At 44.9% G+C, this 27,544-nt stretch overlaps 1 protein-coding gene across 4 annotated transcripts in view; it reads right to left on the bottom strand.

Annotated features, from left to right (window-relative positions):
• Positions 1–27,544, bottom strand: part of TSPOAP1 (TSPO associated protein 1) — a 259,480-nt gene that overhangs the window by 92,496 nt on the left and 139,440 nt on the right. For all 4 annotated transcript variants that reach the window (XM_068270047.1, XM_068270048.1, XM_068270050.1 and 1 more), the window contains one exon: positions 13,972–14,055. In XM_068270047.1, the coding sequence (XP_068126148.1) occupies positions 13,972–14,055 (84 nt within the window). The remainder of the gene's footprint in view (positions 1–13,971; positions 14,056–27,544) is intronic.

Raw genomic sequence — 27,544 nt, 5'->3', positions numbered from 1 at the left:
CCCCCCCCACCTGTCACTATCGATGCTATCCCCTACATTAGGTCCCCAACTGCCTCCTAATTACCCCTGAGATCCCCCCTACCTTTAGATCACCCCCAGACGTCATCCCAGACTACCCCCCTGTATACTGTATACATCTGTATACAGCTAGCTTACCCCCTGACCCCCCTCTGATCACCTGTCTATCACCTGTCCATCACCCCTCAGCACCCCCACTCATCAGAGCAGACCCTAACTACCCCACGGGGGCAACCGATCACCTGCCCAGACCCTCGATTGCCCTCAGACCCCCCTCCTGATTACATCCCCTGCGCATTGTTTACATCTGTCCTCCCCAGCAATCACTAACTGATCTTCGATCAGTAACCCAGTGACTGCCTCTCATCAGATCAGGACTCAGTCTGCCCCGTGCGGGCTCCTGATCAACCCCCCCACCCCCTCAAATCACCCTCAGACCCCCCCTAATCACCTTCCGAGCGCATCGTATTTGACTGTGCTGTGATTGTATTCGATTGTGCTGCAATTGTATTCGATTGTGCTGCAATTGTATTTGATTGTCCCGTGATCTGCTTCAATTGTCCCGTGATTGTTTGATTGCCTCTGAGACCCCACTTCCCGCCACCCCCAACCCCACCCTCCCCCCCACCACCTCCAACCACCACCTCCAACCACCACCTTCCGAGTGCATCAGATTTGCTTGTGCTGTGATTGGATTCGATTGTGCTGTAATTGTATTTGATTGTCCCGTGATTGGCTTTGATTGTCCCGTGATTGTTTGCCTCTGACACCCCACTGATGTCCAGGACACGATTTGAGTCCATCCTGCGCTTCCTGCACTTCAATGACGACAAAACCAGTCATAAAAAGGACCACCCTGCTTATGACCGGCTCCACAAAATTCGGCCCCTCATAGACCACCTGTCATCAACATTTGCAAATGCTTATACCCCTGAACAGAACATCTGCGTAGGCGAGTCCCTCTTACGCTTTACCGGGCGCCTTGGCATCAAACAGTACATCCCAAGAAAGCGCGCGCGCGGTATGGGGAGAAACTGTATAAGCTCTGTGAAAGGGCCACAGGCTATACATGTCGTTTTAGGGTCTATGAGGGAAAAGACTCAAAATTGGAGCCGGTCGGATGCCCTGACTACCTGGGGAGCAGTGGAAAGGTTGTGTGGGACTTGGTGTCACCCTTGTTCCAGAAGGGGTACCATCTTTATGTGGACAACTATTACACAAGTGTGGCCCTCTATCAGCACTTAAAGTTAGAAGGAATCCGATGCTGTAGCACTGCGCCGTCTAGTCGCCAGGGCTTCCCCCAACGGCTCGTTACCACCATACTTGAACGGGGGCAGAGGGCCGCCTTGCGTACTGACGACCTGCTCACGGTGAAATGGAGGGACAAGAGGGACGTTTACTTTCTGTCCACCATTCACACAGACACGACAGTCCAACGGGCAACTGAGGTCATTGAAAAGCCCCTTGTCCACGAATATAATGTCAACATGGGAGGGGTGGACTTCAATGATCAGAGGTTAGCGCCCTATTTAATTTCCAGGAAAACAAGACGCTGGTATAAGAAAGTGTCTTTTTGTCTGATTCAATTGGCAGTTTACAACAGCTTTGTTCTCTACAGTAAGGCTGGGAGAACTGGATCTTTCCTTCAATTTCAGGAACAGATAGTTCTGGACCTCCTGTATCCAGGAGGTGCCAGCCCCCCCCCCCCCCCCCCCCCCCCAAATGCAACTAGCCGACTGCATGGAAGGCATTACGTCTATCAGCTTCCGAGTACCCCAGGTCAACGCAAAACGTTGTCGTGTCTGCAGCAGTACTAGAAGAAAGACTGACACCAGTTTTTATTGTCCCAAACGTCCTGACCAGCCTGGCCTATGCCTAGAGGAGTGTTTTGAGAGGTACCACGAGCAGGTACACTATTAGAACCTAGGGAACTCCAGACACAGGAGTAGGCACACACTCAGTGGTATTTCGCACATTGTCCCAGGGGGAGGAGAGGTAAGCTTGAAAACCAAACAAACAGGTAAGCATAAAAGTCGGAAGAAGGATCGGTTTCCATGCTTGATATTGCTGATCTGTGCTGGGTTGGCGATATAAGACGGCATGTTTGAATTTCCCTTGAGTGTGGACACCCACGGTTTATATGTGATTTACTTTGGGCCTATGATGATACTTTAATGCCACACAGAGTCATCTATATTGGCAGGCATATTGCTGTATACTACAGGCATAATGCTGTATACTAAAGTTCTGAGGCCCAGTCACATACAGTAAGTTGGTGGCTCACCCTGAGTGCAGGGTGGCACGGTGTGTCTCTCTCCTGAGGTTATCACTGCCATTGATGTGGAGGAAGATCTGCCATTGATGTGGAGCAAGGTATATTTGCCGTTCATTTTTCCTTTCAGCCCAGAGTGCATTACCCGTATACCCAATATAAGGAGTATAGCAGAAACTCCTAATACTGACCATACATGTAATGATTGCAGAGACCCTAAAATGCCAGGACAGACTCCACAAATGACCCCATTTTGGAAAGAGGACACCCTAAAGTATTCTGTGAGATGCATGGTGAGTTCATAGAAGATTTTAGTTTTTGTCACAAGTTAGCAGAATTTTTTTTTTTTTTTTTTACAAAGTGTCATTTTCCGTTAACTTGTGACAAAAAAATAAAATTTTCAATTACCTCCCCATTCCCCTCATGGAATACCGTGTTGTGTATTCTTTCCAAAATGGGGTCATTTGTGGGGTTTGTTAACTGTCCTGGCAAGTGGGGGGGTGCTAAAATTTGCGCACCCCTGTAAAGCCTAAAGGTACTCATTGGACTCTGGGCCCCTTAGCGCAGTTAGGGTGCAAAAAAGTGCCACACATGTGGTATCGCAGTACTCAGGAGAAGTGGTATAAAGTATTTTGAGGTGTATTTTTACATATACCCATGCTGGGTGGGAGAAATACCTCTGTTAATGACAATCTTTTGATTTTTTTACACACAATTGTCCATTTACAGAGATATTTCTCCCACCCAGCATGGGTATGTGTAAAAATACACCCCAAAAAACATTGTACTACTTCTCCCGAGTACGGCGGTACCACATGTGTGGCACTTTTTTGCACCCTAACTGCGCTAAGGGGCCCAAAGTCCAATGAGTACCTTTAGGATTTCAAGGGTCATTTTGCGGCATTTGATTTCCAGACTACTCCTCACGGTTTAGGGCCCCTAAAATGCCAGGGCAGTATAGGAACCCCACTAATGACCCCATTTTAGAAAGAAGACACCCCAAGGTATTCTGTTAGGACTATGGTGAGTTCATAGAAGATTTTATTTTTTGTCACAAGTTAGCGGAAAGTGACACTTTGTAAATGACAATCTTTTGATTGGAAATTGATTTTTATTGTTTTTTTTTCACAGAGGTATTTCTCCCACCCAGCATGGGTATGTGTAAAAATACACCCCAAAACACATTATACTACTTCTCCCGAGTACGGCAATACCACATGTGTGGCACTTTTTTGCAGCCTAACTACGCTAAGGGGCCCAAAGTCCAATGAGCACCTTTAGGCTTTACAGTGGTGCTTACAAATTAGCACCCCCCAAAATGCGAGGACAGTAAACACACCCCACAAATGACCCCATTTTGGAAAGTAGACACTTCAAGGTATTCAGAGAGGGGCATGGTGAGTCCGTGGCAGATTTCATTTTTTTTTTTTTGTCACAAGTTAGCAGAAATGGAAACTTTTTTTTTTCCCTTGTCACAAACTGTCATTTTCCGCTAACTTGTGACAAAAAATAATATCTTCTATGAACTCACTATGCCTCTCAGTGAATACTTTGGGATGTCTTCTTTCCAAAATGGGGTCATTTGGGGGTATTTATACTACTATCCTGGAATTCTAGCCCCTCATGAAACATGACAGGTGGTCAGAAAAGTCAGAGATGCTTCAAAATGGGAAAATTCACTTTTGGCACAATAGTTTGTAAACGCTATAACTTTTACCCAAACCAATAAATATAGGCTGAATAGGTTTTTTTTTTTATCAAAAACATGTTTGTCCACATTTTTCGTGCTGCATGTATACAGAAATTTTACTTTATTTGAAAAATGTCAGCACAGAAAGTTAAAAAATTCTTTTGACAAAATTCATGTCTTTTTTGATGAATATAATAAAAAGTAAAAATCGCAGCAGCAATAAAATAGCACCAAAAGAAAGCTGTATTAGTGACAAGAAAAGGAGCCAAAATTCATTTAGGTGGTAGGTTGTATGAGCGAGCAATAAACCGTGAAAGCTGCAGTGGTCTGAATGGAAAAAAAGGGTCTGGTCCTTAACCTATTTTGGTTTCTGGACGTAGAAACTACGTCCAGAAACCATGTGCGCTACCGCGCGCCCCCGCGGCCGATCGCGCGCGTGCACGCGCACTCCCGGCCGCGGATTCGGTAGTCAGGGAATCAATGTATCGGACTATGAAGTCCGATCACTGATTCCTCTCCCCCGCTGAAAAAGCGACAGCTTCTCTCGGAAGCTGCGCCTTTTCTGGCCATTCACTTCCTGATGCGCCACTCTAAGCGTATGTTACGCTTAGAGTGACGTCATGTAAACAAACTCATGGCCGCCATCTTGTGGCCAAAAAGTAATACTACACCTGAAAATAGAAATGAATTAAAATCAACACACATTTACATTATAAATCTATTGTTTACCCCCCACCCTCCCAAAACTACCCAAATAAAATGTTTACTATAAATAAAAAAAAACATTAAAATAAAAAAAAAAACAAAAAACATGTAAATATTTACCTAAGGGTCTAAACTTTTTAAATATCAATGTAAAGATGAAATATTTCTATATTTTTTTTTATTTTAAACTTGTTAATAGTGATGGATGCAAAATGGAAAAAATGCACCTTTATTTCCAAATAAAATATTGTCGCCATACATTGTGATAGGGACATAATTTTAACGGTGTAATAACCGTGACATATGGGCATATACAATACGTGAGTTTTAATTATGGAGGCATGTATTATTTTAAAACTATAATGGCTGAAAACTGAGAAATAATGAATTTTTCCATTTTTTTCTTATTCTTCCTGTTAAAATGCGTTTACAGTAAAGTGGCTCTTAGCAAAATGTACCCCCCAAAGAAAGCCTAATTGGTGGCGGAAAAAACAAGATATAGATCAGTTCATTGTGATAAGTAGTGATAAAGTTATAGGCTAATGAATGGGAGGTGAACATTTCTCTCGTGAAAACCACGGAACCTGAATGGGTTAAGGGGGTAAAGCCTGCGGTCCTCAAGTGGTTAATCAGCTCATTTGGTTTCCAATACCACCTATATGCAGATGATACACAACTGTACCTCTCGGCCCCAGACCTTAACTCCCTCCTCACACGGGTTCCCGACTGCCTGTCCGCTATTTCCTCTTTCATGTCCTCTCGCTTCTTAAAACTTAATATGAATAAAACTGAAATAATAGCCTTTCCACCATCCCTGTCCACTCCTTTGCCTGATATTACAATAAATGTTAACAACACGTCTATAACATCAGTTCCCAAAGCACGGTGCTTGGGGGTAATATTTGATTCTTCTCTCTTTTACTCCTCACATTAACTCCCTAACCAGCTCCTGCCATTTTCAACTGAAAAACATAGCACGTATCCGACCTTTTCTCTCCCATGACACAACCAAAATGTTAGTGCATGCGATAAAGGGGCGTGGTCATGACATCATGTGAGTGGGGCTAACTGTAATGTAGTTGTACCAGCTAATGTAGTTACATAAAAAAAATATGAAGTTTCACCAGTAAATGCACGTAATGACAAATAGCCTTTCACCAGTAAATGCACATAAGAGACAGCCTTTCACCAGTCAATGCACGTAATGAGAGACAGCTTTTCACCAGTAAATGCACATAAGAGACAGCGTTTCACCAGTTAATGCACATAATGACGACAGCGTTTCTCCAGTAAATGTACATAAGAGACAGCTTTTCACCAGTAAATGCACGTAATGACAGCCTTTTACCAGTAAATGCGCATGAGAGACAGCTTTTCACAAGTAAATTACAGACAGCCTTTTACCAGTAAATGCGCATGAGAGACAGCTTTTCACCAGTAAATACACATAACAGAAAGCTTTTCACCAGTTAATGCACTGAGGGACCCAGGGCAGCTCCGGCCTGGCTGGCGGTGGTGGGCTGGGGGCCGCAGCGCAGCTAAGGCCTGGCTGGTGGGCTGAGGGCCCCAGGGCAGCTCAGGCCAGGTAGGTGGTGGTGGGCTGGGGGCCCCAGGGTAGCTAAGGCCTGGCTGGTGGTGGTAGGCTGGGGGCCCCAGGGCAGCTAAGGCCTGGCTGGTGGTGGTAGGCTGGGGGCCCCAGGGCAGCTAAGACCTGGCTGGTGGTGGTAGGCTGGGGGCCCCAGGGCAGCTAAGACCTGGCTGGTGGTGGTAGGCTGGGGGCCCCAGGGCAGCTAAGGACTGGCTGGTAGGTGGTGGGCTGAGGGCCCCAGGGCAGCTCAGGCCTGGTAGGTGGTGGGCTGGGGGCCCCAGGGCAGCTAAGGCCTGGCTGGTGGTGGTGGGCTGGTGGTCGCAGCGCAGCTCATGCCTGGCTGGTGGTGGGAAGGCCTCAGGCCCGGCTGGTGGTGGGTGGGCTAGGGAGTGGGGCCCCCCAGGGGGTTGCTCAGAGTCAGGCCTGGTGGTTGGTGGTGGTGGGGTCTGCTGGTGCTAGGCTCATGAGGGCAGCTCAGGCCTAGGTGGCTGTCTGGTGCAAAAAAAAAAGAACCGATTGGCCAGGCTGGCTGGAGTGGACAGTCACAGGAGGACACCTACCCCACCTACCTTGTCGGAGTTCAGCCTCGGAGCCTCCAGTCCTGTGCGCTGTCCGCGGGTGCCTGGGTGGGTCACTGCCACTGGGTGTGACTGTGACTGCTGACTGACTGGGTAGAGTAGACAAGTGCAGTGCTCAGTGCTGCTGTGCGGTGGAGAGAGGAGACTAGTCACTAGTCAGTGACGCAGTTTGTTTCCTCTCCTGTCCTGGCTGTCGGCGGCAACTAGCTGCGCGTGTGGGCAAGGAGAGCGCGCTGCATGTCACGTGATGGCGCTGGACGTCATCACGTGACAGTGCACACGTACCCTTGCGGGGCGGGCCGCTCTTCGTGCGTGGCTGAGCTGAGGATCAGCCAGTGAGCCTGCACCCGGGCTGCCTGATCGGCGCTGACAGACATGGGGGCTTACAGTTTGTCAGCTGGGGCTTAAGCCCCAGCAAGCCCCAGTGTAGCGCCGCCCCTGCGACAGTTGCAAAAACCAATAATGTATATATAATATTTTTTTATGGAAAAGCCACAAGTGCTTACTGTGTATAATTCTATTGTGTGGTAAAATCAGAGACTGAGAGGTAGCAGAATAGTGTAACAAATGCTTCCACTTCAAGTCAAGATGCAAAGATGTCCTCAAACGCTGAGAAGAAACAGAGAGTAGCATCAGTGTTTAATTGTTTCACTGTGCTTGTTTGTCTGGGGTTTGCAAGTCAAAGACAAATAATTGGAGTTTCTGTCAGCATCAAAGTGATATATACATCCCTGTACAATTCAATGTGGCAAGGTACTCTGGAGTTTAATGAGCTTATCAACAAAGCTTGTTGACCTGGCTTGTCAAAAAGAGGAGCATTTAATAAGCAGAAATAGGCCATTTTAGTAGTCTACAAAATACTTCTATAGGTGCCCATGCATTGGAAGATGGCCAGCAGATTCGACCATCAGATTCCTCTCTGATCAAATCTGATCAAATAGGGATCTATCACCTGCCACACACTGTACAAAGATTTCAGCATGAAAGGGGTAGTACACATTTTATATGGGACTAGATCGGTTGGGGGTCCATCAGCCGCCCAGAAATAGTGTCGCTACTGCTGCCCCCTTCTAGGGAGGTATTTCTAGTTTGCCAGATCGATAGTTTTAATCGATTTTGGACAAAAATAGATAAAAATTATGTTCGGGTTGCCACATTGATCGAATTTCCTTGGAAAATAGAATAAGAATGGAATATATTGAAACTGTAGGTTCAAGGCCTGGGGTTCTGAGAAGAAGTACAGGTAGTGCAGGACCACACAAACAATTTGCAGGCTTTGACAAAACCAGTAAATTTCAGTTTTTCTCAGACATGTTCAGCTTTCCAAAAGATGAAGGAGATGCTTAGAACCAGAGTGTTGATAAAAGTCTGTGCTCAAAGCTCATGCTGGGTGTCCACTTGTAAAGCAAATGGTAGAGCCAGATCCAGGTTTCAGGATGGGAGCAGAGGTAAATAAGATTTTTATTAAAACACTAACTGGGCCTTAGATATCCAGGACAGACCAGTTAAGTCCGAAGTCCAGGAAAGTCCAGAAAAGTCTTTTCAGAACCTCTCTGTCCACAGCCTCTAGGACAGGTTTTTTTCTCAAAATGTAAGCTGTATTTTAGTGTCCCCCTCAATTAAATCTGTATTTCCCAACCCAGTCCTCAAGGCTCACCAACAGTGCCTGTTGTGTGAAAATCCACAGAGTATTTAATCAGCTCTGCTAAGATACTAATTACCCCGCCAGTGAATATGTGCAGCTTCCTGAAAAATGTGTATTGTATGAACTGCTATTCAGGTCTGTCAACAACCAAGGACCAGACGGGAAGATAAATATACACAGCAGGTGGCTTTTGAAATCCATTACACTTTAGCACATGATTTTTATTTACTTAAAGTGGATCCGAGGTGAACTTTTACTCTTTGCATAATTGTATTCCTTTCCTATTGTTTATAGAGCATTCCTCAAGCCAAATACTTTTTTTTTAATACTCTTATTCCCTATAAACTAAAACCACGCCCACAGGTTTTCAGAGAGCCTTGGCAGTAGCAAGGGCTCATGGGAGCTCAGTCTGGGCAGGAGGAGGAGGAGGTGTTACTAGCCATTGATTTCAGAGGCAGAGGGGAGGAGGGAGGAGGGGGGATGAGTTTTTTTTCACAGGCTTAGTGATCAAGATACAGATAAGCCTGCCTCTGTATAATGTTTACAAACAACATGGCTGCTGTCATTGTATCACAGGAAGAAATAATCATTTTCTATTAAAGCTGTTTGCAGCTATATTTGCTGTGTAAACTATCTAAACTCTAGATAAGATATATAGACAAGTTACTTGTTATAGTTAGTTTTTCATCTCGGATCTGCTTTAAGCCAATAAAACTTATAGAAAATCTGTAACAACAAAAAGTTCCCCTGGGGGTACTCACCTCAGTAGGGGGAAGACTCCGGATCCTAATGAGGCTTCCCCCGTCCTCCTGTGTTCCATGGCGGTCTCGCTCTGGCCTTCCAAACGGTGGGGATGTAAATATTTACCTTCCCGACTCCAGCGGAGGGTCAGCTCTCTTCTCGGAGATAGGCAGAAATAGCCGAACGCTGTTGGTCCGCTCTACTGTGCAGGCGCAAGTCTCCTGCGCCTGCGTAGTAGAGCGGACCTGACGGAGATCGGCTATTTCCGCCTATCTGTGTGCTGACAGCTGCAACAGCTCCCCGCTGGAGCCAGGGAAGGTAAATAAATTCAGCTTGTCAGGCTTGACGAGGCTGGGTTACCGGAGACTTCGGAGGAGCCAGCGCTGGACTGCCTGCAGCTACAGCGGAGTGGGAAGCCTCATTAGGACCCTGAAGCTTCCCCCTACCGAGGTGAGTACCCCCCCAGGGAAATTTGTTTTTGTTACAGGTTCTCTTTAATATATTAATCTAAGCTTAAAGCGTAACTGTAATCAAGGATTGAACTTCTTCCAAATCAGTAGCTGATTTCCCCCCCCCCCCCCGTCCCGTCCCATGAGAAATCTACCTACCTTTTTTCAAACAGATCATTAGGGGGGTCTGCATGGCTGATCGTGTGGTAAAACCCCATCCACAGTGTGATGTCAGGACCTAGGTTCTGACAATTTCCTGTCTGTGAAACTTGTTGCACTGTGGGAAATAACAGCTGTTTCCTACTGTCAAGCAACCAGTATTTCCCTCTATGGCGTACGTATATCTATAATAAAGCAACCTTTTAGCCTATAGCAATGTTAGTGGGTGTGGTTATAAATAATGGCAGTTGGTGCTGTGTAGTTTTTTTCTTGTCTGCCAGTAGTAAAGAGGACTACGTGCAGGCTCATTGTGGATCAAACAGCATACAGAAATTACATGGTGACTATCAATCATTCCTGGAACTCTCCTTTTTTAACTTTTCATTTTGCAAAAGTTCCTATTTAATGTATTTAGTATGAAGATATCGAAAACTATTTTTTCAGCAATAGTGCCAGTTTAACTTCATTAGCGGTAGCCCCAGAGCCTGGCTCAGGGTGAAAGAAAACCACGCTGGAAGCAGTCATCTCAAGTCTAGCTGAGATTACTGGGAGGTATATGCAGAGCACGCACGCAGCGGGTGATTATAACTCACTTTCCCCGGGATCCAGAGGCTGGCAGTCAGCCTTCTCTTGGTCCTTGGAGGCTCTGGATCCCTTGAGTGAGGTCACAATTTGTCACATGTCTACAGATGGTGATGTGACTATAGGGGTAGAGCGCCACCCAGAAACCAGGAGGAAGAATGGCTGCACAAGAATTCCAGGGAGAAGAGAGAAGTTCAGGGGCTGCTCCAGATTAATCTGCGGGATTCATTTTTTAGTTTGTTTTTAGAGTCTAAAAGCTCATGAAAATTTTTTTTACCGCTTTTAGTCCCTAAAATCCATAAAGAATCATACCGCCAAGCAGGTTAAAGGCCTGCTAAACCATATATCAGTGGCGTCACTAGGGCCTTTGATCCGGAGCACCACCCACGAACTTGTTGCCATGGTGCCCTGGATCACACAGAGTGGCAGGAGGGGGCACTGGGCGGACCGGAGGGGGAGCGGGCATAGCGTAGTTAAAAACTCGGGTTCCGATCTCCTCAGGCACAGCTTCCATCTTCTTCTGACTTCCTCCCACAGTGTCTGTTGCCTTGGTTACAGCGCCCCCTGAGATGACATCACAGGGGTCGCTTTTACCAATGCGAGGGATGCCCGGGGAGGAAGTCGGAAGGAGGTGGAGGCTGCCTGCAGAGATCGGAAGGTGAGTTTTTTTAACTACGCTATGCCCGCTCCCCCTCTGCCCCGTCCAGCGCCCCGCCTGCTTATTTGGGGGAACTTTCCTATCTAACCTACACTAGGGGCATCTATCTAGCCTACACTGGGGGAACCTACCTATCTAACCTACACTGTAGTCGCCTACCTATCTAACCTATACTAGGGTAACCTACCTATCTAACCTATACTGGAGGAACCTACCTATGGGGAGAAGCTACCTATCTAACCTACACTGGAGTCACCTACCTATTTAACCTATACTGGGGGAACCTACCTATCTAACCTACACTGGAGGCATCTACTTATCTAACCTATACTGGGGGCAAAGTGTGACATATGACATTAATGTTGCATATTGTAATCAGGAATGCTCATCCGGATTTCGGATACCCGGGTAACCCGGATATCCAACCATTTTTACCCTATCCGGCCGGATCCGGATAGTTGGGCAGAAATCCGGATAGCTATCTGCGGATCGTTTCACGGCCGTCCCGGATATCCGCGGATTTCTCCCTGATATCCGAATCACAGGTTCAATAGCAAAAAGGACCACCACCACCACCACCTCTCTTTCTCTCTCCATTCCAGGGCAAGGGTGGGAAGGATGAAAAGCTAGGTGGCCATGAAACCATTCCTGCTAACCTAAAGCTTACTTATAGACAGTCATATGAGACACATGCTGGGTGCAGGGCTGTGTGGTGAGTGATCATATAGACAGTCATCCGAGACACATGCTGGGTGCAGGGATGTGTGGTGAGTCAACACATAGGCTTAAGACTTTACCAAATCTAATGCTCAAATATGGGGAAGCTTCTCTGTTTGCTGTTTTTTTTTTTGTTTTTAAGTGTGGTGTCACAGTTCACTCATCTCTTCAACTACAAGAAAAGCCCAGGAGTAGTCTTAGCTACCGTAATATCTATGTTCCGGCAGGGCCCTTATAACACTTTCTCTTACAGGGCTATGGAAACCGTTTTGCCCATGCGATAAAGCAAGGTGCAACAATGAAATCATACCTAGCAGAGGATGGTTTCAATCCATCAACCTCTGGATTACGGGCCCAGCACACTTCCACTGCACCACTCTGCTGCCACACAGGGAATGCTTTGTTGTAGGTAAAAGTGGCGTTAAACTTCTTGGAGCAGACTTACTTCCTCCCTCCAAAAGACACACATACATCCCCATAAAATCATTTAGCAGCAACAACTAGTCTCTGTGGCACAACTGGTTAGCGCATTTGGCTGTTAACTGAAAGGTCTGTGGTTTAATTGCTGATTAGAGCTTTTTAAAAATTTCTCCCATTCACTATCATTAAAATCTCTGTAAAAGTCGCCGCAATCGCGTGTGCGAAAAATCACGGCGATTTTTACGCGATTTTAAAGAAAGTAAATGGGAGAAATTTTTAAAAAGCACTAAGCAATCACAAAGCGCTCAGAAAAGCACTTATAGTGTGGATCCGGCCTTAAGCCTCAAATTTTACTTAAAGGAGTTATCCGACAAAATGTATGAAAATAAGCACTACTTACCGGGGGCTTCCTCCAGCCCCAAGCTCCCAGCATGTCCCTCGCCGCAGCTCCGTCCCAGTCCCCGGCGATGACGTCAGGGCAACCTCCGGGTTGGCCTGTACTGCGCCTGCGCGAGCGACGCTGTCAATCACCACCACGTGGGCCAGAACGGACTGCGCAGGCACAGTAGTTCTGCGCCTGCTCAGTCTGCTCCGGCCCACGTGGTGGTGATTGACAGCGCCGCTCGTGCAGGCGCAGTACAGGCTAACCCGAAGGTCGCCCTGACGTCATCGCCGGGGACAGGGAAGGAGCTGCGGCGAGAGATGCGGCAAGGGATGTGCTGGGAGCTTGGGGCTGGAGGAAGTCCCCGGTAAGTAGTGCTTATTTTTATACATTTTGCCGGATAACTCCTTTAAATATAAACCAAGATTTATGGTGGGAAAAAAAAAAATCTCTTATTTAAAAATTTAAAGTGTGAGTTTATATTTAGGTCAGTGCAGAAGAGTACTGTAGAGCGATTTATACAATAGATCAGTGGCTGCAGAACCAGAGGGGGTGAGGAGGCTTATTCTTGGGCGATTCCAGTGTTCTTAACTATTTTTTTGTGTGTTTGTGATGGTTTTCCTCCTTACCATAACTTACCTTGTCACAAGGAACTGACCTAAAATTACAGTACATGTATGAAAGGTACTTTTTAGAGAGAAGTTTATTCTCATCAGATCCTTGGAATCAGTTATGTTGGTAAAAGCAGAATAGAAGCAGACTGCTTGAGACCACCTTTCCAGTACACTGATAAGAACTAGACACTGAACACCTTTTTTGGTCAGAGACTGCATAAGATGAAGGTGCACTTGTGTCGGAACCGGTGGTTGGTGAGACATATAAACCACCGCTAGACATTGTAGAGGCTAATTCTTGGTACTCTAAGGGTTAATATGCGCTTCACTCACCAATAGGGACAGTCCTCTCACTTCCACTAAGGGCCCTTTTCCACTAGCAATCGCAATCAAAGATGCCAGCGATTGCGATTTTTCATTCATTGTGTTATGCGATTGCGATTTTTCATTTGTATTGCATTATCTCTCTTAAAATTGCTCCAGAAAGCGAATCACTATAGTGGCAAATACGATTTCTATGATAAAGTAGCAACCCCAGCGATTTGTAGCTGTGTAGTGGAAAAAGGCCCTTAATTAAAGCTGTGCCAAATTAACAACTGTAAAATGAGATACCGGTAATTTATTTTTACTGTGGGTAACCTCTGATTATGTATTATATAATCAGTTTTGTTTATTTGGGATTAGCAGAATTCAAATTCGACTGGAATCAAGTAATCTGTTAGAAGGCGAGCAATCAGAATACATTTAGCTTACCAATTCTTCACATCTCTTTTGCTTCTTCTTTACCTCTTGTTCTAAGATTTCACATTCTTTTCGCTTCCTCCTTAGTTCAACTTCCTGTACAAAAAAAATAAATACAAAAATTAATAGAGAACTACATGGGACTGAGTAACTGAGTAGCACAGTTTATATATACAAAGCTCAGAAGCTAAAACATCTAGGGCACACCTCCCAACTTTTTGAGATGAGAAAGAGGGACACTTAAGCCACACCCCTAATCACGCATACAATAAAGATTTAATACGAAAAATAGGTTTTATAATTCAAACCACACTGGTTCTTTCTATCCTGGTTCATTTTTCTTCATATTAATATTTTAAAATTAGTAATATATCAATTTAAAGGATGGGAATAAAGTTTAGAGTCAAGCACATTTTTTAGTAGAGAAATATATATATTTACATAGAAAGAGGAACAAAGTCCTGAAAGAGGGACAAATGAGGAAAGAAGGACAGGGCTTCCAAGGAGGGGGTGATTGAAGGGTGATGGAAGCTACGATCTAGGGTTACTTCTGATTCTAATTGCCTGTTTGGAAAGGCAAGTATTTTTAGCATTCTTCCAGGTATCCTGTGGTTTCCTAAGCTTTTCCAGTGGTTTGTTCACTGTTGTACCCTGGTTATTGTAACATGACTTTTGACACTATCATGACACTGTTACTGATACACTGCTCCTTGTTTTGATGAGCCACTTATCCTGCTTGCTGTTATTTAGCATTGTCCTCTTCCTACTTCAACCACTTCCCGACCGCCCACTGCACAGGGTCGGCCAGAAAGTGGATCCCGCAAGGACCGCCGCATGCACAGAGGCGGCGGTCCTTGTACGGGCATTCGTGACGCGATCCTCCGCCGGGAACTGGCTCCGCCCTCCTTGCGCTATAATCCGCCGGCCGTTCGGAAGCGCCGGCGGGTTACTAGCACCCGGATCGCCGCATACAAAGTGTATAATACACTTTGTAATGTATACAAAGTGTATTATACAGGCTGCCTTCTGCCCTGGTGGTCCCAGTGTCCGAGGGACCACCAGGGCAGGCTGCAGCCACCCTAATCTGCACCCAAGCGCACTGATTTCCCCCCCTGCCCCCTGATCGCCCACAGCACCCCTCAGACCCCCCCCTGCCCACCCCCCAGACCACTGTTTGCACTCAGTCACCCCCCTAATCACCCATCAATCACTCCCTGTCACTATCTGTAAACGCTATTTTTTATGCCCTAAACTGCCCCCTGCTTCCTCCTGATCACCCCCACCCCTCAGATTCTCCCCCCCCCCCCCTGTGTACTGTATGCATCTATCCCCCTGATCACCTGTCAAGCACCTGTCAATCACCCTTCAATCATCCCCTGTCACTGCCACCCATCAATCAGCCCCTAACCTTCCCCTTGCGGGCAATCTGATCACCCACCCACACCAATAGATCGCCCGCAGATCCGACGTCAGATCACCTCCCAAGTGCAGTGTTTACATCTGTTCTCTACCTTAAACACCCACTAATTACCCATCAATCACCCCCTATCGCCACCTGTCACCGTTACCCATCAGATCAGCCCCTAATCTGCCCCTTGCGGGCACCCAATCACCCACCTACACGCTCAGATTGCCCTCAGACCCCCTCTTATCAATTCGCCAGTGCATTATTTACATCTGTTCTTCCCTGTAATAACCCACTGATCACCTGTCAATCACCCCCTATCACTGCCACCCATCAATCACCCCATGTCACTGCCACCCATCAATCAGCCCCTAACCTGCCCTTTGCGGGCAATCTGATCACCCACCCACACCAATAGATCGCCCGCAGTTCCGACGTCAGATCACCTCCCAAGTGCAGTGTTTACATCTGTTCTCTACCCTAAACACCCACTAATTACCCATCAATCACCCCCTGTCACTGCTACCCATCAGATTAGACCCCTATCTGCCCCTAGGGCACTCAATCACCCGCCCACACCCTCAGACCTCAGCCCTGATCACCTCGCCTGTGCATTGCTTGCATCTATTCCCCCCTCTAATCACACCTTGAGACACCCATCAATCACCTCCTGTCACCCCCTAGCACACCTACCCATCAGATCAGGCCCTAATTTGCCCGTGTGGGCTCCTGATCACTCGGCCAAACCCTCAGATCCCCCTCAGACCCACTTCCGATCATCTCCCCAGTGCATTGATTGCATCTATTTTCCCCTCTAACCACCCCCTGAGACACCCATCAATCACCTCCTGTCACCCCCCTAGCACTCCTATCCATCAGATCAGGCCCAATACAACCTGTCATCTAAAAGGCCACCCTGCTTATGACCGGTTCCACAAAATTCGCCCCCTCATAGACCACCTGTCATCAAAATTTGCAGATGCTTATACCCCTTAACAGTCATTTTGAGACATTTTGTTTCCAGACTACTCACGGTTTTGGGCCCATAAAATGCTAGGGCAGTATAGGAACCCCCCAAGTGACCCCATTTTAGAAAAAAGACACCCCAAGGTATTCTGTTAGGTGTATGATGAGTTCATAGAAGATTTTATTTTTTGTCAAAAGTTAGCGGAAATTGATTTTTAATGTTTTTTTTTTTTCACAAAGTGTCATTTTCACTAACTTGTGACAAAAAAATAAAATCTTCTATGAACTCGCCATACACCTAACGGAATACCTTGGGGTGTCTTCTTTCTAAAATGGGGTCACTTGTGGGGTTCCTATACTGCCCTGGCATTTTAGGGGCCCTAAACCGTGAGGAGTAGTCTAGAAAACAAATGCCTCAAAATGACCTGTGAATAGGACGTTGGGCCCCTTAGCGCACCTAGGCTGCAAAAAAGTGTCACACATGTGGTATCGCCGTACTCAGGAGAAGTAGTATAATATGTTTTGGGGTGTATTTTTACACATACCTGTGGTGATATATTGGGGTGCTGATAATGTTAAGGATAATAACAGAACATATTTCTGTCTTTTTTCTGTCTACTGGGTAAAACCTCAGATGTGTATTGTGCTTGGTAGTAATTGGCCACCTGGCCAGAGTAATCTGAAGGATAATGTAAGTCTGCATGTAAATGTACATTACCTCTGCCCTCATTGTCCAGCCGGGGGAAACTGTGTGTACTGCTAATTAGCGGCCAATTGAGGAAGAATAGGCTGGTCGGCATGGCTTTTGAGTCTGGTGTCAGCTATTGTCCCATTATACAAGGAAAGCCTGCTAAGAGTCTTGAGGAAAGGGGGAAGCTGACACCTGAATGTTTGAAATGTATTTGACAGCCTACGGGAAATTATAGAAAGGGTGAAGTCCTTTTGATACCATTTGCTACCTGTGGAAATTGAATTATTGGTGGAGGTGCAACCTCCTTATCTTTGATCAGCTAGGAAGTACTGTCAACAATGGGGTTGTCACCTGTAACTTGGACTAGGGAAATCTTTTCATGTATGTGGGCTATTGTACATTTTTCGCAGGTGGATGTTAGATCTCTGGAGATCCAATTATGACTGAGGATGTAATTAAATCTAGCTTCCCCCCGTCCACACAGGCTTACAGCCTCGAGGCGAATATTTCATTATAAAAACCAGGGGACATCTACCTCAAATCAGTTCTTTTCTGACGGTAGCTACGGCTGGTCTCCTGGCCTAAGCTAGTGGACTCCTGGCCTAGCCAGAACTGTGTCCGTCCACACTAAAGTCCACGATTCTTCTATCTGGACCCCTTTATTTTGGTAAGCAAAATCGCTTTGTGTGTTATCTTTGTAACTTTTATCTTGTAACTATTTTTACTTTGTTTTTGTAATCTTTTTGTATATATTAAGTTCTGCACTGTTCTATGTTTTTCTGGAATATTAAATTATTATTTAATAAGCTTGACTTCTGCTGTACTAAACTAACACTCATAGCCTAGAAGAGACTGAAGTGTAACCGTGTATAAGTTCATGCCTAGTTGTATGTTTTAGCAACACTACCGTATGAAATTGTAATTGCATTGTGTGTGGGGGCGTTTGTCATACGTTGGCCTAAGCGCGCAGCTGACCCAACGTACGAACAACGCCAGTGCGAGTAGCGACAGCAGAGTGGCTAACAGTATCGTTCGGAACGACTGTTAGTGGGTCTTTGCTTCACGACAGTGTAAGATTGCAACTGTGTGGGTGTGTGGGTGCGTGGCGTTCCCGTATTTGGCCTAAGCGCAAAGCTGACCCAAATCCGAAAACGCGGAGTGCGCGCTGAGGACTCGACAGCAGAGTGGAAGTGTCTAGCGAACCGCTAGTGGTGGCAGTGAGAGGTGTTCTGAGGGGTTCCAGCCTTGTTTTAGCTTGACTAAGGCTGCTTCCCCTCTCAGTCTGGTCAAACCCGCAGTCGGGAACCGTATACGCAGGCGTGCCGCGGGCCGGTTCCTGACAATACCCATGCTGAGTGGGAGAAATATCTCTGTAAATGGACAATTGTGTGTAAAAAAAAAAAATCAAACAATTGTCATTTACAGAGATATTTCTCCCACCCAGCATGGGTATGTGTAAAAATACACCCCAAAACACATTATACTACTTCTCCTGAGTACGGCGGTACCACATGTGTGGCACTTTTTTACACCCTAACTGCGCTAAGGGGCCCAAAGTCCAATGAGTACCTTTAGGATTTCACAGGTCATTTTGCGACATTTGGTTTCAAGACTACTCCTCATGGTTTAGGGCCCCTAAAATGCCAGGGCAGTATAGGATCCCCACTAATGACCCCATTTTAGAAAGAAGACACCCCAAGGTATTCCGTTAGGAGTATGGTGAGTTCATAGAAGATTTTATTTTTTTGTCACAAGTTAGCGGAAAATGACACTTGGTGAAAAAAAAAACAATTAAAATCAATTTCCGCTAACTTGTAACAAAAAATAAAATCTTCTATGAACTCGCCATACTCCTAACGGAATACCTTGGGATGTCTTCTTTCTAAAATGGGGTCATTAGTGGGGTTCCTATACTGCTCTGGCATTTTAGGGGCCCTAAACCGTGAGGAGTAGTCTTGAAACAAAAATGACCTGTGAAATCCTAAAGGTACTCATTGGACTTTGGGCCCCTTAGCGCAGTTAGGGTGCAAAAAAGTGCCACACATGTGGTATCGCCGTACTCAGGAGAAGTAGTATAATGTGTTTTGGGGTGTATTTTTACACATACCCATGCTGAGTGGGAGAAATATCTCTGTAAATGGACAAATGTGTGTAAAAAAAAAAATCAAACAATTGTCATTTACAGAGATATTTCTCCCACCCAGCATGGGTATGTGTAAAAATACACCTCAAAACACATTATACTACTTCTCCTGAATGTACGGCAATACCACATGTGTGGCACTTTTTTGCAGCCTAACTGCACTAAGGGGCCCAAAGTCCAATGAGCACCTTTAGGCTTTACAGGGGTGCTTACAAATTAGCACCCCCCAAAATGTGAGGACAGTAAGCACACCCCACAAATGACCCCATTTTGGAAAGTAGACACTTCAAGATATTCAGAGAGGGGCATGGTGAGTCCGTGGCAGATTTCATTTTTTTTTTGTCACAAGTTAGCAGAAATGGAAACTTTTTTTTTTCTTGTCACAAACTGTCATTTTCCGCTACCTTGTGACAAAAAATAATATCTTCTATGAACTCACTATGCCTCTGAGTGAATAATTTGGGATGTCTTCTTTCCAAAATGGGGTCATTTGGGGGGTATTTATACTATCCTGGAATTCTAGCCCCTCATGAAACATGACAGGTGGTCAGAAAAGTCAGAGATGCTTGAAAATGGGAAAATTAACTTTTTGCACCATAGTTTGTAAACGCTATAACTTTTACCCAAACCAATAAATATAGGCTGAATGTTTTTTTTTTTTAATCAAAAACATGTTTGTCAACATTTTTCGTGCTGCATGTATACAGAAATTTTACTTTATTTGAAAAATGTCAGCACAGAAAGTTAAAAAAAAAACAAACTTTTTTTTGACAAAATTCATGTCTTTTTTGATGAATATAATAAAAAGTAAAAATCGCAGCAGCAATCAAATAGCACCAAAAGAAAGCTTTATTAGTGACAAGAAAAGGAGCCAAAATTCATTTAGGTGGTAGGTTGTATGACCGAGCAATAAACCGTGAAACCTGCAGTGGTCTGAATGGAAAAAAAGGGTCTGGTCCTTAAGGGGGGGGGGGGGGGTAAAGCCCACGGTCCTCAAGTGGTCAAGTCTTGCATGTTCGCTGCATGTGCCAAAACCAATTCCGGGTAGGTCCAAGTCGTACTTGGCGGATAAAACGGATTCTGATTATATTGAAGTTAAATATCCTGCAGTGTAAACTGCTTTGTGTGTCTGGAGATCATGATCTAGATTGTAGGCCTTCAAAAATACTGTTATAGATAATCCTGATATAGTGTTAGATTACATAAATCATCAATATGGGTCTTCCCCACAATACAAGCAATACAGACTATAGAATGGGAAATAACAAAACATAAGATGGAGAAACTAGTATCTATAGCTAACAGTGATAGGGGAGGGGAATCTTCTATAAACCAATAGTTTAGAATAGTGCTTTGCATTTATTAAAGATGTTAATAAAGTGTTACTACATGAAACGCCATAGTCAAATAGATATAAAAAAAAGCAACAAGGTTTTCCTTACCTTGGTAAGATGTTGCAAGAACCCCCACAAGAGCTGTCTGTTTTACAGCTAGAGTACAAGAATTCTAATTCCTCACTTTGCTGATAACCGTCACATAAAACCTTTAGTTCTCTTTCTAAACATCCCTGACAAGTAATATTCATAGGAGACAGTTTTGTAACAGGATTTCAAGAATTACTTCAGGCAGATAAGACTCCTCAAACAGAGTCCGTGTAGTATTTCGCAAGAGCCAGGAAATGTAAATTTTCAAGGAAGGCAGATGTACCTCACTAAAGATCAGAGGATTTAGTGGCATAGATGTAGATTCTCACCAGTCATGTGAGATCCCAAAGCTGCACTTCCTCTCATACACTCAATTCACATTACGCGGAAAATTAAAATGGAGACCTAGCTACGATTGCCAAACTTATCCCATTCAATAAGTTACTCTCACCAGGAACTAAAAGACAATCTTTTTCTATAACTGGGTGCAGCTGGAGGCACTGCACCTTGCAATATACAACATAAGGCCAAGGTTTAAGTACTTTTAGGATATCGGAATAGAGATAAAGATTTTGAAAAGTAACTACTGTAAGTAAAGTTCGGAGACAATTTATAAAGGGGTTGCTATTTTCACAAAAAGTGGAGTTACACTTTAATATCAGGCTGAATACTTAGCTTAACGATCACATTTTTAAAAGCTGTACAGCTACCCTATCAAACTCACAAACCATAATGAAACTCATGGGAAAAGTTAGCAGTGAGAAACATCAATGAAGCTTATTACTTATTTATATTCAGGATGAGCTATTTAGCTTTCAGCCAAATGATGATAACCGAGTGACTGTTTGCATTTATAGGCCTGTTGCGTATGCTCAATCAAATGTCATAAGACCTCGTAAACTTCAAAAGCTGACCTTTAAGATCCGTGATAAGTTCTATGGTCAGTTATAAGACTCAAATATCTCAATAATCCCTTTGGACACACTATAAGGAATTCAGTGTTTTCTATGAAAAACTATGTGCTTAAACACACAGACAGTATGAAACAATAATAAAAAAAAACAAAAAAAACAGATTTTTAGAAAATTCAATCCTTTACATTTTTTTTTGAAAAAGTAAAAAAACAAACAAACAAAAAAAACCCTGTACCTCATATGAATAACCGCACAAGTAGTCATGCTGTGCTATCAGCTTCCTAATTCGGGGGCATAAATCGCTACCTATAATGGGAAGCTGCCTAATACGGGTGCATGCATGGCTACCTTCAATGGGAAGAGGCTGCCTAATACGGGGGCACAACTATAGTGGGGGGCTGCCTTATAAGGAGTGCACATAGCTGCATGGCTACCTATAACATAGGACTGTCGAATACGGGGGCAGGCGCGGCTACCTATAATGGGGGGATGCTTAATTCGGGGCACACATGGCTACTTATAATGGAAGGGAAGGGCTGCTTAATACAGGGGCACACATGGCTACCTATAGTGGGGGACTGCCTTATACGGGGGCTCACATGGCTACCTTTACTGGGGGAGGCTGCCTGATACCACTCGGTTACTTATACTGGGGGGTCAGCCTAACCCTTGGGCAGCTCATTGGAGTATCTAGAGTCATGGCTTATCGGAAGATAATAATAATGATAATAATGCGGGGGGGCTCATATATATGTGGGGCAATGTATGTGCATTTCATGTGTGCCTTAATTCTTTATGGCATTTTATTTATTTATTGTATTTATAAAGCGCCAACATATTACGCAGCGCATTCCATAGAGATTTTAGTTCACGTTGGCATGATAGATTTATCCCTTACACATTCATGATGTGAATCTATCTTTCCACCACATCATTTTTTTTTTCTTTGGAGGGGAAGACTTATCTAGTTACCTTTGGAGTCCCTTTGCCTAACTGTGTTTTGGGAGAAACTCAGGCCCACTGTCTCTACGTTACACTACAGTCACCTCTGCAATCACTCCTATTCTGGTCCGCCCCTCTGACAAACTTGGGAACCCCTACACCTTCCTATTCCTCATAGTGGCAGGCAGCCCCTAACCTCTCACTGAGAACCACTCCCTAATGCACTGCTCCAAATATACTGCGACAGGGACACTTACTTTAAGAAATTGATGGATTGGTTTCCAGACATTCACACATCAGAGCATGGGAGAACACTAAACAACTTACTGACTTACTGGGAGAAGAGGAATCCACAGTGACAATCGCTGCACACTATGTCATAGTATGCCACAGACAAAGGAGCATTAATGAAATGTAAACCTAAAAATGTTCACAGACTGCTTAGCCATTGCCCCCCTACCCCACCCCTTTCCAAGTCCCCCTTATCCCCTTGTTTTGGCAATGCCTGTATGAATATTGGTCATGCAAATAAAGCTATTTTTGTTTTGAGTCACAGATAAACTCCCAAGAAGCCATACGCAGGAAGGTACTGAAGGGCCAGGCAGTCAAAAAGCTCCTTACTGAATCTTAGCTATGACTAGTAGTTATACATTAAGGTTTAAGAATAATTACCGGTAACTCAGTACAGCATTTTAACAATTATGATATGCTGCTCTGCCCTGCACAGCTAAGCTACATTTCATAAATTCAAACCATAATTATGCGTAGGAGATTGCCTGAGGCAAGGATCCACCAGCCTGCTGGAATTTGTTAATCACAGCGTTGCTTTAAAATCTGAGACCTTTAGAATTTCAATGTTTCTGCATAAATACAGTATGTTCTTCCTGCAAGTATAAATCTAAATAATGAGAACCTGGCAAAACTAACCGATCCAAAACATTTTAAGTGTTCATTTGGGAACAATGATCCAAGGTAACACATTTTTAGTTGAAACAGTATGTGACCCCTTATCGAAAATACATTTATAAACAATTGACTGAAAACAGCCTAGATTGTCACCAAGCCTGGGAAGGTTACACAGTTATAACAAAAGTTTTGGAATTCCACCATTTAACTGTCAAGGCAGATTGTATACAAATGGAAGTAGTCCAACATTATTGTCATCTAAACCAGGAGCAGTTGCCTAGTAAAGAACACACAAAAAGCAAGGTGCATAATACTAGACAACTTTAGGAGAATGTCCAGCAAACATTAAAGGGATACTGTAGGGGGGTTGGGGGAAAATGAGTTGAACTTACCCGGGGCTTCTATAGGTCTCCCGCAGACGTCCTGTGCCCGCGCAGCCACTCACCGATGCTCCGGCCCCGCCTCCGGTTCACTTCTAGAATTTCTGACTTTAAAGTCTGAAAACCACTGTGCCTGCATTGCTGTGTCCTTGTTCCCGCTGATGTCACAAGGAGCGTATTGCGCAGACACAGACCATACTAGGCCTGCATAGTACGCTCCTGGTGACATCAGCGGGATCGAGGACACGGCAACGCAGGTGCAGTGGTTTTCAGACTTTAAAGTCTGAAATTCCAGTAGTGAATGGGAGGCGGGGCCAGAGCACTGGGGAGTGGCTGCGTGGGCACAGGATGTCTGTGGGGGACCATTAGAAGCCCCGGGTAAGTTCAACTCATTTTCCCCCGTCCCTATACAGTATCCCTTTAAGGCAGTGTTCTCCTAAGCACCCTGTTAATTTTTGTGAGTACCCGGCTGTCATCGGCTTGCCTCCTCATCGTCGTCCTATGCTGTAAGTTGAGTTGCACAAACAAACCCTGCATTCCCCCATCGTGTCCCACCCGGCTACTTTTTCTTTATGCCACCCAGCTGGAAAACATTTCTGAGGAAAACACTGTAAAGGCCTCACTTGCACTGGCCAGTATATATAATTTCCCTTTCAAAGAACACAAACATTGTGCTTATGGCAGGGTTGCAAAAAGGAAGTCCCGACTGTAGAAAATGAATATTGCTGCCCATTTACAGTCTGCCAAGGACCATGTAAGAAGACAATGCTTTGTTGCCAGGAAAGACAAAAATACATTGTTAAAAAATAAGGAGTGTAATGCTTGGAGAAAGGCAAACCATGAATTCTGGCATAACCTTTTCCCATCTGGAAAACATGGTGTTGGCAATATCCCTCTGGATCATGATGCTGTACCATTTATTTATATACCTATGGTCTCTAAATTGTATCAGCAACGTATGCAGAAAAATGTTAGGGAATCTGAATAATAAACTCAAGATAAACTACTTCATGCAGCGATTTCATTCTTAAAATTGAGCTACACTGTAAGCAGATATGCAAAACTGGACAAAAAAGTTACCAGACATGTAAGCTGCAGTCACTACTACCCAAAGGGAAATACACGTTACTTCACACAAGTGAAGAGAGTTACATATCTTTGGATGGTATTCCTCAACCATAGTGCTCTGAAATTAGTTTGTTGGTTACACATCTAGTTTTAGGACTTGTGAAAAACCTATCGCATTTTAAGTAATATTTTTTGCAGAGACATCAAGAATATAAAAAGATTCACAAAATTTGAAGAGAACCCGAGCCAAAACTCAGGTTCAGAAACAAATACCTAACCAGAGAGAAGCCCCTGGTTCCTTGGTGTCCTCCAGTTCTCCCCGGCGCTTGCCAGGCGTACACATTATTGCAGCACTGCATCAGCCGCCATGCGTAAAATATTGGATTCCACGGCACCTATCCTAACCTTAACCCTTTGGTTAAGGTGTCTAACCTTCACCACCACCATCTTCCCCCCCCCCAAAAAAAAAACATTGGAGCTGGCCAAACTCCATTAGATGTAGCCACTCGTTTATGATAAATTCTATGTATTCTGTATCAGTTACTACTCGCTGTATAGAGAAGCGCTCAATTGCATATTTTGTCTAGAGAGTGGAACTCATTGCTCACGCTTAGATTGCATTTCAGCACTGGCACTTGGCCTGATGAAGTAAGACTTAACTCACGAAACGCATTGCCTTAGTGCAAATAAACTTGTCCATGTTTCTAATATTGTGTCATTGATGTAAGTCCCATCCCATTTTGGTTTTAAAGGATCACTATCGCGAAAATTATAACATTAAGGGCCCGTTTCCACTAGCGCGGAAACCGGGCCAAATTCGCACAGTTTCCCCGCAGGCAAATCGCTCGGTAGCTAGTGGAAATCGTGGTGGCTAGTGGAAATGGGCCCTTAAAATACATACAAACACATAAATAAGAAGTATGTTTCTTCTAGAGTAAAAAGAGCCATAAATTACTTATCTCCCATGTTGCGGTCACTTACAGTAGAGAGTATAAATGTGACAGAACCGATAGGTTTTGGACTAACCCATCCCCTCATGGGGGTTTCCTTTATTTTCAAAAGAACTTAGTAAATGGAGGTTGCTCTGCCAAAAAAGTGTGCAGTGAGTAGGGAGGCTGGCCAGCATCTCTGTATAAATCCTTTTCAGGAAGTGTCTTTATAAACAAAGGCCATGCCGACAAAAACCCATGAGGAGATGCACTACTCCAAAATCTGACAGTTCTGTCAGATTTCTACTACCTACTGTAAGTAGGGTTGCAACGGTATGAAATTCCACTGTATGATAACCGTCAAAACAAGGTGGGCGGGTCTGAATCACGTGACCTGGAGCGCTCCTCTTGGCTGCAAAACTACGCTAGACTGATATGGCATCAGTGCGTGTCCCCCGCTGCAATGCAGCCACACAGAGCGGGTAGAGCCGTTGCCTGAGGGCCAATACTGTCCTAGGGTCGTGACCCAGGTGGTTAAGTGTTCTGGAGACATCGCAGTTGCGGTAACCAAACGAGTGGACTACTACCAGTGGTGAGACTATTCTGGACTTATATATATCTAGCTTGCAAGCTGAAGAGGACTCCCTTTTGCCCTTCATGTATATGCACATACTGCTCTCTCCCCCTCTCTGAAGACGCCGACAAATTGGTACCGGTACCTTTAGGGGTGTGTGAGTGAGGGGTGCGTGATGTAGGTGCGAAAGGAGATGCACTCATTACAGGCCAATTTTAATTGATTTTAATTGTTTACCCATTGATGGAGTTGGTGTCACAATAAAGCTATTTTTCTATTTTTGCAAATACCTATGAACTCTCCCACTGTTATTTCCATATTAATATAAACCATCAAAACAAATACCATGGTATCTCGGTATTACACAATTATTTGGACCCGGGGGCCCCCTTACATTAATGAATGTGCCCAACCCAGGCCGCAGTATAGGTAGCCATGGATAGGTGTAGCCAGTAATAGGTGGCCACGGATAGGCGTAGCCAGTAGTAGGTGGCCGTAGCATAGGTAGCCAGGGATAGGTGTAGCCAGTAGTAGGTGGCCGCAGCATAGGTAGCCAGGGATAGGTGTAACCAGTAATCGTGACCGCAGTATAGATAGCCAGGGATAGGTGTAGCCAGTAATAGGTGGCCGCAGGATAGGTAGCCAGGGATAGGTGTAGCCAGTAATAGGTAGCCAGGGATAGGTATAGCCAGTAATAGGTGGTCGCGGATAGGTGTAGCCAGTAGTAGGTGGCCGCAGATAGGTGTAGCCAGTAGTAGGTGGCCGTAACATAGGTAGCCAGGGGTAGCCATTAGTAGGTGGCTGTAGCATATGCAGCCAGGGATAGGTGTAGCCAGTAGTAGGTGGCCGCAGCATAGGTAGCCAGGGATAGGTGTAAACAGTAATCGTGGCCTCAGTATAGGTACCCAGGGATAGGTGTAGCCAGTAATAGGTAGCCAGGGATAGGTGTAGCCAGTAATAGGTGGCCGCAGTATAGGTAGCCGGGGATAGGTGTAGCCAGAAATAGGTGGCCGCAGTATAGGTAGCCAGGGATAGGTATAGCCAGGATAGGTGCCCACAGTATAGAGGAAGGTGGGGGAGGGGAGACGCTGCGGCGGGGTTAAACACAATCACTTGCCGGGCATACTGCATGCGTCTACTTCCTTCTTCCTGATCTTGCATTCCATGTCCTTGTAACAGCGCCCAGGGGAGATGTAACGCAAGAAAAAGAGAGGAAGAAGAAGTAGTACGTGCACAGGATGCC

Source organism: Hyperolius riggenbachi, chromosome 2 (genome assembly GCF_040937935.1).
Source record: "Hyperolius riggenbachi isolate aHypRig1 chromosome 2, aHypRig1.pri, whole genome shotgun sequence".
NCBI classification, from domain to species: domain Eukaryota; kingdom Metazoa; phylum Chordata; class Amphibia; order Anura; family Hyperoliidae; genus Hyperolius; species Hyperolius riggenbachi.
Note: the sequence above shows the minus strand (reverse complement) of the source record. Positions and strands in the feature narration are given on the sequence as shown.